Genomic DNA, 12432 nt, shown 5'->3' on the forward strand with positions numbered 1-12432 from the left:
TCTTAATAAACTGTTTTCAGCAATACAATACAAGCATCTGTCCTAAATTAATTTTGCTCTTGTGATTATAACACTTTAGTTTCTGTTTTTAGATATGAAAATTTTGAGGATCCTATGGGAACTATTGATAAATTTCATTATGGTACTCACTATTCAAATTCTGCTGGAGTTATGCACTATCTTATTCGTACAGAACCATTCACCACTCTCCACATCCAGCTTCAGAGTGGAAGGTATGTTTCGGGTAAATAAGCTGTTTTCTTAAGACTATATGATAGTGTTGAAAACTCTTTGCCTTCATGTCATGTACTGTTAAGGGTTTCCTGGTGGTTCAGATGGTAAAGAATTTGTCTACAATGCAGGAGATGATGGCTACCCACTTCAGTGTTCTTGCCTGGAGAATTCCATGGACAGAGGAGCCTGGTGGGCTACAGTTCATGGGATCACAGGAAGTCAAGCACAATTAAGCGACTTAACACTTTCACTTTCATATACTATTATAACAGGACCTTACCTTTTTTATTCTCCTCTTTTTAGGTTTTGATTCATATAATAGCCCCTAGATAAAAGTAGCCAAACAAATTTGAGAATGGGTCACTGAAACTGACTTACACAAATAACTTTTAAGGCAAATTCCACTTTACTGTTATCCAGTGTACTTTTGTTATTTTCAGGTGGGTTTAGGAATCTACCAGAGATTCAGACTTAGAACTGATTTAGACCTTGATCCAAAACCTCTACCAGAGATGTCTAACCAGTGCCTCTGAAGTCCTCCTAAAAATATTGATCAATAGGAATAAAAATAGAGAGGAATGAGGGCCCTTACATTATTAGTAGCAGCTCAAACAGGTCTGCGATGCCACTGTATTATTGTATCACCTGTCTATATTATACCTTACCTAAGTTTCACATTTTCTTATTTATCCTAAAGAAAGAAACTTCTTCAAGAATCCTCCATTCCCCAGTGTATCCTCCAGGTGCCTCTCTACTTACTCTCATTTTGTCTCTCTGTTGCCTTATTCTTTAACATTATCCTTTGCCTGTTCTGACCAATCAGAAACTATGTAAACATTGCCTGTTCTGCTCTCTTTCCATGTAACGTTTGTCTCTCAAAATTAGCCTGGGTTCCTTATTCCTGTTTTAGTTCACTGAGCCTTGTCTTTCAAGGAGAGGCTTAGATCACTACATATCTCCAAATGTTATGTTTGCCATGAAATCAGGTAATTTTCCTTCCAGGAAAGTAAACCTGGGCCTCTGCAGCTTTTAGTGATTTTACAGCTTTTAAATGATTTTTTTTAATAAGGCTTCAAAAATAGATTGTTTGTGCTTCAGAGGACATCATCAAGAGAGTAAAAAGACAACCAGTTCAGTTGGAGAAAATATTTGCAAATTATAGATCTGATAAAGGACTTGTATCTAGAATATATAAAAAAAATCCTTGCAATGCAACAGTAAAAAGACAAATGACTCAATTAAAAACTGAACAAAAGATCTAAATGGACATTTCTCCAAAGAAGATTGCAGATGTCTAATAAACACATGAAAAGCTGATCATCATCATTGGTTATCAGGGAAATTAAAATCAAAACCAAACTGAGATACCTCTGTACACTCACGAAGATGGCTGTAATAAAAAGATAGATAATACCTACTGTTGATGAGCATGTTGAGAAATTGGAACAATCATGTACTGCCAGTGGAAATTTAAGATGATGCAGCCTCTGATCAAAACAGTCTGGCAGTTCTTCAAAACATTAAACATAGTACTACCCACGACCCAGCAATTCCAGTCTTAGGTATAGACCCAAGATTATCGAACACACATGTTTATGCAAACACTTGCACACAAATGGCCTTAACAGCTTTATTTGTGATAGTCCAAATATTAAATTACCCAAATGCCCATGAACTGGTAAAGGAATAAATGAAATGTGGTATACCCATGGTGTGGAATATTATTTAGCTATGAGTTAAGAGAAGGAATGAAAGATTGATATATGCTACAACATGGATGAAACATGGATAAAAGCAGTAATATGTTGAATGACATAAGCCAGGCACAAGATACCATATGTTATATATGATTTACATAACATGGCTAAAAAAAACCAAATCCTTGGAGACAGAAAGTAGATCAGTAATTGCCCAGGGCTGGAGGGAGGGTGAATGGAGAGTGACTGCTGTTAGATACAGGATTTCCTTTTGGAGTGATGAAATGTTCTAAAATTGTTTGTTGAGATGGCTGCACAGCTCTAAATATACTGAAAGCTATTGAATTGTTCCCTTAGAGTAAATTACATCTATGTTAATGATATATCAGTTAAGCTGTTCTCCCCCCACTCAAACAAAAAGATTCTGGCCTTAAAGCTGTACCTTTCATTGAATTTGAATATATCATTCTTAGACTTTATTGATGACCCAGTCATTGACTATAGTTAAATTTAGAGTTCTGCTAAGTTCAGCTATGCTTCAAAACAAGATTGCTAGGCACAAGAAGGGTCATATTAGTCATCAGTTGTCACTTAGAAGACATCATTTATAGGATAAAACTGGGAAAACAACGTCAAAGGAGATGAAACAGAAGGGGTTTATGCTGTTTGTGATTAGCTAAAACATAATAAAAATTGCAGTATGACCATTTCTTTCAAGTACTGTAGGCCCATGATGAAACTTGAAAATAAAGTTAAAATAAGATAATAGTATTTGGAAGTAAAGTATAAAAGCTTTAGCTACAGAATTTATTTCCCTAACTCACCATCTACTTTTTAGCCAAAGAGTTTGTAAAGGTATTTTGTATCATAGATTAATCAGCAGCATTCCTATAGATCTGTTAACTATGTCATAAATACTATAATACTTAGTGATAGTTAAACTCTGTAATTTTAAAATATCCAAATAATATTTATTTACACTCTGTAATAAATTTTACTCAGCAGAATTATGCCATTTTCATCTAAGATGATACTAGTGATTAAAATTATAGTATTTAGTTCCTGACAACAAAATAAAGATTCTCATAAGGAGAGCATATTTTGTTTTTAGATGTTAAAGAGAAAGGGTAAATAAAGAGAAACTAAACGTGAGGCACCCTGAAGAAAGTGTAATTTTGTTTTAGCCTGTTGTTGCTCAGTCAGGACTCACTGCTTCCTTCCCATCTCCACCTGTAGGTTCGACTGTGCTGATCGACAGTTCCATTCCATCCCTGCTACCTGGCAGGCTCTCATGGACAATCCATATGATGTGAAGGAACTTATTCCTGAATTCTTCTATTTCCCAGAGTTTTTGGAAAATCAAAATCGTAAGAAATAGTTTAAAAACTGGATTGAATAGGTCCCAATGGAGGATCTTGAAAATATCTTTTAGGACATTTTTTGTGATGACCTATAGATTATTTATTCTGTTTTTATTATTCAGTGACAAGGCTTAACTTAATATCCAGGTACTAGTCTTACCTTCCACAGAACTGCTAAGTGAATAAGATAAATGAGTGAAATATGAATTAGCAAGGGAATTTATCCAAATACAGTGTTTACTAGTGAAGCAAAAAGTGGCTGCAAGCTATTTCAGCCATACAGCTGCATGAGTTAAAGTGTTTGAGTTAGATAAGATGAAGGTTTATATCAGGGGTCAGCAAACTGTGGGCCAAATCTGTGAGCAAACTAGTATTTATCAATAAGGTTTTTTGGAATACAACTGGCCAATACATTTACATAAGCTGTGGCTGCTTTCACAGTATAATGGCAGATTTGACCAGTTGCAGCAGAGACCATAGGTTCACAAAGCCCAAAACACTTATTCTTTGTCTCTTTGTAGAAGTTCGCTGACTCCTTTTAGAGTAGAAAACAGGAGGCAGTTTGAAAATAATGACTGAATTTAAGTTACCACTGTATTTGAAAAACCATATTATTATTTTGTTATTGTTTTAAATTAATTTTTATTGGAGTATAGTTGATTTATAGTGTTGTGGTTGTTTCTACTGTACAGCAAAGTGAATCAGCTATACGTATCATGTTGTTTTTGAAGAAAAGAATCATAGAAGGAAATATGGTCTTTAAGAATATCCAAATACATTTTCTATGACTTAGTTTTAGATTTAGGTACAAATAAGAAAATGGCAAGATCGTTCCAGTTGTATTCTTTAGGGAAATTCCAGGGTCAAGGGCTGTAAACAACTTCCTTTTCCTCCCCTAGCATGAAATGTTAATGTTTGACCCATTGCTTGCTCAGTAGAATTATTTGTCATGCTGGTGAGAGCATATCAAGGGTCTCATGACCTTTGATCGTGCCCTCTGGGACCGGCTGTTGGATCCAAGGCATCTGATTCTCGGAGAAAGGCAGTTCCAATTGATCACCTTCAGAAAACTGAGTGAAACTGTTGACAAATCTGACCCTAGGCAGCCAGAGGACTGGATCTTCTAGGGCAGGGTATCCAGGATAGAAGGGATGACCAGATTAAATTTGGACCCAGAATTCAAGGTCTGCTTAGCATGACAATTTCTGACATTCACCAGAGCCAGAGCTAGTTGCTCTCTGTTACTACTGTCCTGGTGGCCTCCATTTCTAATTATCCATTGCCAATTTATTCAAAATGAGCTGGGTGGGAGAAAACAAAGTATATTCATTAGAATGACAACAAATATTAATAAAAACCACTCAAAATTGTATGAGGAAGAAAATGTTAGTATTTATTTTCCATAATAAAAATCCTGAGATATGGTAACTTAACAGCATCCTCAGAGTCAAGTTCCTTCTGTATTTTTTTACTCTGCTGTTCTGAGTGTTTTAGATTTGTTCTTGGCCAGTTACTATCCTGACTAAAAAATTCTAGACATCATAGGCAGATGCAACATTGTCTTAGAAAGAACTGAAACTTTTAAATTCTTTGTGTTGTTTCCTAAGAATGAAAAACCCTTTCTCATGATCTCCCTTCACTGTCCAGAGCTGGGTCATGTACCAACCCCTATGCCAGTCACCTGCAACAAGCATGAAATATAGGGCAGGATGCACACTTGAATAAAATAAAGTTTCTGCTATTAGATAAGGAAGGGTGGCTGTCCGGTGGCCACCAGTATCTGCCATAAAGCAGTTAAGTTAAGGCCACAGACCCTGCATTGTGATATTTTATGACATTTAAACTTCTCTCCCGCTTTAAGGACACACTGATATTTTTAGATAACTTCTTTAATGAAGGACTTTTGTGTTAACACTTTTCCCTTTCCATATGTATGAACAAGAAAATCTTATCTTTGGGACAGTTTTGTCAAAATACTGTCTTCTATCATAACTAGTATGAGCAAATGTTTATTATGTCAGTATCTATTTAAAATAGTGTTGTAGAAATACATTGTCCTTCCATAAGGTAAACTTGAGTGAATTTAAGGTATAAGTTACACCCAAAAACTTTGTCACTGGATTTTGTAAATTAACCATTAGAGGAACTGTGTTAATTCTTTTTAATGTGTGAAGAATGTTTACTGTTGCATTTTTGTTCAGGTTAAGATTTTGGTCATGTTTATAATTTTTCTCACTTTTCTCAGCAAAAAAATAGACTATTAATTTGATTTACCTTCTAATAACTATAGTTTATTTTTTTCTGAGAACTCATTTTAAACTATCTTATTTTCATTTACTTTTTTGATAAACTATCAAAATACATTCTAATAGATGAGTTATTTTTACCCGTTCAATAAATTTACTCAAGAAGGGAACTTAATAAGTGGGATAGACTGTGAGTTTGAGATTGACATGTACATTCTGCTATATTTAAAATAGATAAACAGTAAGGACTTGCTGTGTAGCACAGAGAAGTGTACTCAGTGCTCTGTAATAACCTAAATCAGGAAAGAATTTGAAAAAGAATAGATACATGTCTATGCATGGCTGAGTGACTTTGCTCTATACCTGAAGCTAACACACCGTTATTGATCAACTGTACCCCAATATAAAATTAAAATTTTTTAATTGATTTTTTAAGTCAAATTTTATAAAAACTTGATTCTCATCTTTTACTCTTAATAAATGAAGAAAAAACTTAGTTTTGCTAAGGAATTTATCCTTTTATTTGTTCTACTTCATTTATTTAAATCTAAAATTATTTGATACATTTATTTTTTATGTCTTAGAATTTAACTTGGGTCGTCTACAAGTTTCCAAAGAACTAGTAAATGATGTCGTTCTCCCCAAATGGGCTAAGTCTGCTGAAGATTTCATCTATAAACATAGGAAAGCTCTGGTAAGATTTTTATATTTAGTTATTAAGCAGGTTAATAAGATAAAGATATATGTGTTTTCCAGAGGATAATGGAATAAAGTATAGCTATTATTTTTCTTCATTAATTTGTAATCTATATTATATGCTGTTTTAGAAAGTATAGTAATTTATTTTGAAGTTATGAATCTTCTGATATAGTGAGACTATAGTAGTACCGTCCCTCAGATATATAGCAAAAAAAAAAAAAAAAATTCACTTCTGTAAGGCATCTGCCTGTTGTATGTGTGTTTCAGTCACCAAGCTTGTGTAGTCTGATGTATCATAGATCCCATATTTGTTTCAAATCTATCAAGGATAAGAAAATTGTTTTTTCCTCTGAAGGAATTCAGTAAGTTTTTAATAAGATAGCTAAATAAATACTAAATACTACTTAAGTGTTTTGCTAGTTTTTAGCAAAATTTCCATTTTGGAGTTGAAGGACTAGTAAGAGTTCATTTAATATTGCTGTTATGTTATCTTGAAAACACTGTTTCCGCCTCCACACCCACAGAGCCCACCTAGCTTTCTATCTAAACTGAAATGTTTCAGATGCTAGATCTAAATGGCCATTTAGATCTGGGAACATTCCTTATTGTTAGTAGGTAGTTTGTCAAACTTCAAAATTCTGGATTAGTTTATAATTTGTTGTTGTTGTTCAGTCGCTAAGTAAGGTCCGACTCTTTGTGACCCCATGGACTGCAGCATGCCAGCCCTCCCTGGTCTTCACTATCTCTTGGAGTTTGCTCAGATTCATGTCCATTGAGTCGGTCCATTTCATCCTCTATCACCATCTTCTTTTGCCTTCAACCTTTCTCAGCATCAGGGTCTTTTCCAGTGAGTCAGGTGTTCTCGTCTAGATTATAATACTTGTTAGCAATAACCCCGTGCATGAATAAAGAGTTGGGGAAAAAGGTAAAACAATTCTGAAAGATAATCTATAATTTTTTAACTAGGCAGAAACTGTTCAGATCCTTCCTGTGAACTATCTGGTTTAAGCTGTGAACTGTCACAGTACCACATATGCCTTCCTCTCTAATGGTTAAATAATAACAGGATCGGTGCAGATTCCAGAGGAAAGAAAGTAAAACCCCATCTCTTAATGGTGGGAGTGAGAAAGAATTGCAACTATCTTTAATCTACCACACAGAGGCTGCCCTTTGGCCTTGAAGTGTTTACATTCCTTCCGCATGCAAAATGAGCATACTTCCTCTTAAGATCTTCCCACAGTCCCACATCATTAAGGCAGGGTTCTGCAGACCTTTTGTAATATTTTTGTTAGCTCTAAGTTTAGTGTGTGTTGAAATTCTCCCATTCTAGTGCAAAAAAAAAAAAAGGATATGGCTGTCTTCTACTAATCTACAAATCTGAATGCCAGTAAAGTTTGGCCCACAAGCAGTAGTTTTGCTGATCCCCGCAGAAAGCCATGAGGCCTGAAGTCCAGAGTCTTATTAGTCATCTACATCAAATCCATGTGTGGATGAAACTACTCCAGTGCATCTCCTCTTGGATCTGAAGACTGTGAAGTAGATACAAGTTAATCCCCCACATAACAACAGTAGTGTAATGAGGACAGGAGAACTATAACAGACACTGACATTTGAAAGGGAAAGAGAAACCAGAGGCACCTAACTTCTTATTGTGAACTTCTAACTGTTCACAGCAGTTCAGAATTATAGCCTGGACACGCTCTCAGTTCCTTTATAGCCCACTGCTATTCCATGATAATTGGTTTTCCGTGGATCATTTTGTTCTACCCTCAGGCGTTTGGGTTTGCTCTGAGTCAGTCTTTTCCATAAAAACTAAAATTAAAACAAAATGTTGTTTTTACAAGAGTATCTTTGCCAGTCTCTTTCCTAATCGTAGTTAAGTTGGAAGCCAGTGGTAAAGAACCCATCTGCCAATGCAGGAGACTCAAGAAACATGGGTTTGATCCCGGGGTTGGGAAAATCCCCTGGAGAAGAGTATAGCAACCCACTATAGTATTCTTGCCTGGAGAATCTCATGGACAGAGGAGCCTGGTGGGCTATGGTCAGACACAATTGAGCGACTTAACATGCGCATGCATAAGAGTATCGTTGCCTGCCTCTTTCCTCATAGTAAGTTGGAAGCCAAAAATCTTATTTTTTGAACAGTTTTTATCTTTCTCAGTTTGAACTAATGCGATTTCTTTTAAAATGTTCTGGGTTTCTTATAAATCAACTCTATTGGGCAAAAAACAGTCCACAAACAAGATTGTCCATTTTCTCCTTTGAGCTCAGTTCAGTCGCTCAGTCATGTCTGACTCTTTGCGACCCCATGAATTGCAGCAGGGGAGGCTACAACAGGAAAATGTTCTTAACGTTCTTAAGGGGCTCTATTTTCTAGTTGAATGGGTCTGTGACACACAACCTCAGACCTTTGACATCTCAGTAGATTGTCTTGTGGCCACGCTCTTGATCTCGATGGCTCGGTGGTAGGGAATCTGCCAGAGACACAGGAGACTCGGGGGTTGATCCCTGGGTCTGGAAGATCCCCTGAAGGAGGAAATGACAACCCACTTCAGTATTCTTGCTTGGGAAATCCCATGGACAGAAGGAATTGAATTTCTAGACAACTATTTCAGTAGAAGTTTCACAACAAAAATATATTCTACAGTTATCATTAATTTTTTTGTTGCTCACATTTGGGCTATTAGAATATATGTTATTTTCTTCACCCAATAGTTAGATATATATGTAATAAATATTCGTAAATATGGCATCTATATTTTCCTAGATATAGTCAATGTTTGTAATAGATGTTAGATACATACTTAATGTCACTTTGAGATAATTTTATTACAGCATTAATATTTGTATGTGGAAATGTTTCAAATGCTCTTACTTTTTCAAAAGACCCATGTTTACAGTGTAGTCAAAGGTAACTATATTAATGATTAAATTTGTTCTCTTTCTAGGAGTCTGAATATGTTTCTGCTCATCTTCATGAATGGATAGATCTGATTTTTGGCTATAAGCAGAGGGGGCCGGCTGCAGTGGAGGCACTCAATGTTTTCTATTACTGTAGTTATGAAGGTATAAGCCTATATACTTTTTCTCTTATATCATGTTGATAGAAAATATTATTAGAAATTCCCTGACTGTCCAGTTGGTTAGAAATCTGTTTTTCTGCTGCAAGGGGTATGAATTTGATCCCTGGTAGGGAAATAAGATCCTGCATGCCACAGGACTCTGTCAAAAAAAGGGAAAATATTATTTAATATGTATTTATACATGGTATATTAGACATAACTGTTTAACACGAGAAAAGACTACATTTTAAAAATAGTTTTAGGGACTTCCCTGGTGGCCCAGTGGTTGAGAATCCATCTTACAATGCAGGGGACGTGGATTCCATCCCTCGTTGGGGAACTAGGATCCTACATGCTGTGGAACAACTGAACCCATGTGCTGCAACTAGAGAAAGCCCATGCACCACAGTGAAGACCCTGCACAGCCAAAAAATTAAAAATAATTAATTAAAAGAACACCAACCATCTACTTGTGGGGGGTTATCAAGATGGTGGAGTAGTAAGTAGGATGTGAAGCTCACTTCCTCCCACCAAAAAACCCCACAAAAATTAAAAAAAAAATAGCTTTCATGACCTTTTATATTTGAAAGAGTTCATTTTTTAAACAATAGTTTCATTTATCCCATCTCTAAATTTAAACATCCATTTGATCATGATTTGACTCAAAATATGGAGAATGAAATCTACTTGGCTTCAGTAGAAAGAAAATATAATGAGTTGTCAGCACCAAATCTACTGTATATTATCTCTTACCATAGATTCATAGTAAACTTCATCTTAGTTTTAACATAGAAGATTGAACTTCTCTTTAAACTTGAATGGAAAATATCTCCATAAAATATTTTAATGGAATTCTGTCTTACATAAGGAATTTGAGATGCTTTAAAGCTAGGAAGAGATGACAGAAATAACCACAATATTTTTCTTGAAGGGACATATAGAATTTATGAACTATCATGGAATTATTATGTACCAAATGTGTACTAGAACTTCTGAACAGGTTTTCTTTAGGATGAATGAAAATGAATGTAAAGGTTGAGATAACAGGGCCTCATATGTCTTTTAAGTGTGAGCAACCCCAACCCTTTTGGATAGTAATATCCTCGAGAAGCCTTGGTGAATCTGCTGCACCTTGATGCTATAAATAGTTGGGTTGAGTACTGGTGGAAATAAGAGGTAAATATTTGCCATTGTTGCTGTGTTCCTTGTTTAGTTGCTAAGTTGTATCTGACTCTTGGTACCCCATGGACTGTAGCCTTCCAGGCTCCTCTGTCCATGGGATTCTCCAGGCAAGAAAAATGGAGTGGGTTGCCATTTCCTTCTCCAGAGTGCTGCTTTAAAAAAAAAAAAAAGGTACATATATGCAAATCAAATTATAAGGATCAAATATTGGTGGTATTAAATATTTTGATGTCTGGCCATATGTGTCCCGTTTGGGCAAGTCTGAATATACAGTTTTAAATTGTTAACACACTTTATAGAAGACTTTAGAATTATGAATGAAATATTTTCCAGTGATAATAAGATGACATTATTTGAGCAAACTCTGGAGATAATGAAGAATAGAGGAGCCCAGCATGCTGCAGTCCATGGGGTTGCAAAATCAGAGGTGACTTAGTGACTAAACAGCATTCTGATGTCTAGCTCAGGATCAAGTGCATTTTCTGAAGTCTTTGAAAGGCTTAAGAAGAATTTCTTCTGTATAATACTTTTGTTTATTTTATTTTTGATTGTGCTGGGTCTTTGTTGCTTCACGTAGTCTTTTTCTAGTTGTTAGGAGAGAGGCTACTCCTCGTTGTGGTGCATGGGCTTCTTTGCAGTGGCTTCACTTGTTGTGGAACACAGGCTCTGGGCGTATGGGCTTCAGTCTTGTGGCACACAGGCTAAGTTGCTCCGCTTCATGTGGAATCTTCACAGATCAGGAATAGAACTCATGTCACCTGCAGTGGCCAGTGGATTCTTGTCCGCTCTACTACCAGCGAAGTCCAGGAGTTCTTTTCTAATCCTTCCATAGAGCTAATACTTCTAAAGATCATGAATAGTATGAAGTTTTATGAATCGAACAGAGCCCACTTGACTTTTGGTAAATAGACAAGCTTGTTCTACCTTACCTTACTTGGTTCATTTGGTAACAGTTTTGTAGGGAGGTAGCATAACATGGTGGTTAGGAGCATAGATTTTGAAATCAGACTTTACCTACTTTGGTCAAATACTAGCCATGTAACAATCCCTATTAAGTATGACTTGGTATAATCAGTTTGCCAGAACATCACTTTTCCCAACTTTTATTAGATAGACAGTATAGCAGCGTTTTTGTGTGGTTTTTACACTTGTTTCAGCTTAACTATCATGAAGAAAGCAATCAGGTGTACAATGAGTATAGTGTGTATTTTTCCAAGAGAAACTTTTATAGACTTTTATAGAAACTTTTATAGTTAACTTTTGGTTAAAGCCTTTTTCATTGTAAATAGTGGGTGGGATTTATTTTTATGCATATTTAATATCTGAAGCATTACTGATTTTTTAAAAATTTACTTATTTCCATTCAGAATATTTTGTTGAAAATATACTAATCAGTCTCTGATATTTTAAACAGTTGCATGGCTTACTGATTTGTTTTCACTGTTTTGGCTTCTTTTTCTTGGTTTTAGGAGCTGTGGATCTGGATGCCTTAACAGACGAGAAGGAACGAAAAGCCTTAGAAGGGATGATTAACAATTTTGGGCAAACACCTTGTCAACTGTTAAAGGTAAAGCGTGAAAGTTACTAATTACATAAGTCTAGAAGTTAATTGCTAAGGAATAGTACTATCGTTATTTTCAATAATTTTAATGATTTAAAACTTTATTTCAGAATTATCTAGAATTTGGAAAAAAATTTTACTGTGACTAAGAAAAAGTAAATTTAAATGATTCTTCCTAATTTGAATAACAAAATATTACAGTTGAAATCCACATATTCAGTCAATTTCTCTTGAGTCACAGAGGATTTATGTTTACTCAAAAAGCCAATCACCTTTTGGAGAAGGAAATGGCAACCCACTGCAGTAACCTTGCCTGGGAAATCCTATGGACAGAGGAGCCTGGCGGGCAAAGAGTCAAACACGACTGAGGGAGGGGCAGGTGCTCGCCAG

At 35.6% G+C, this 12432-nt stretch overlaps 1 protein-coding gene across 1 annotated transcript in view; it reads left to right on the top strand.

The window, feature by feature from the left end:
- The window catches only part of NBEAL1 (neurobeachin like 1), a 131408-nt gene that overhangs the window by 98933 nt on the left and 20043 nt on the right, over positions 1 to 12432 (top strand). Inside the window, exons 39-43 of the mRNA XM_068967677.1 lie at positions 93 to 233; positions 3168 to 3298; positions 6123 to 6232; positions 9186 to 9303; positions 11951 to 12048. Of these exons, the coding sequence (XP_068823778.1) occupies positions 93 to 233; positions 3168 to 3298; positions 6123 to 6232; positions 9186 to 9303; positions 11951 to 12048 (598 nt within the window). The remainder of the gene's footprint in view (positions 1 to 92; positions 234 to 3167; positions 3299 to 6122; positions 6233 to 9185; positions 9304 to 11950; positions 12049 to 12432) is intronic.

Source organism: Capricornis sumatraensis, chromosome 3 (genome assembly GCF_032405125.1).
Source record: "Capricornis sumatraensis isolate serow.1 chromosome 3, serow.2, whole genome shotgun sequence".
NCBI lineage: Eukaryota > Metazoa > Chordata > Mammalia > Artiodactyla > Bovidae > Capricornis > Capricornis sumatraensis.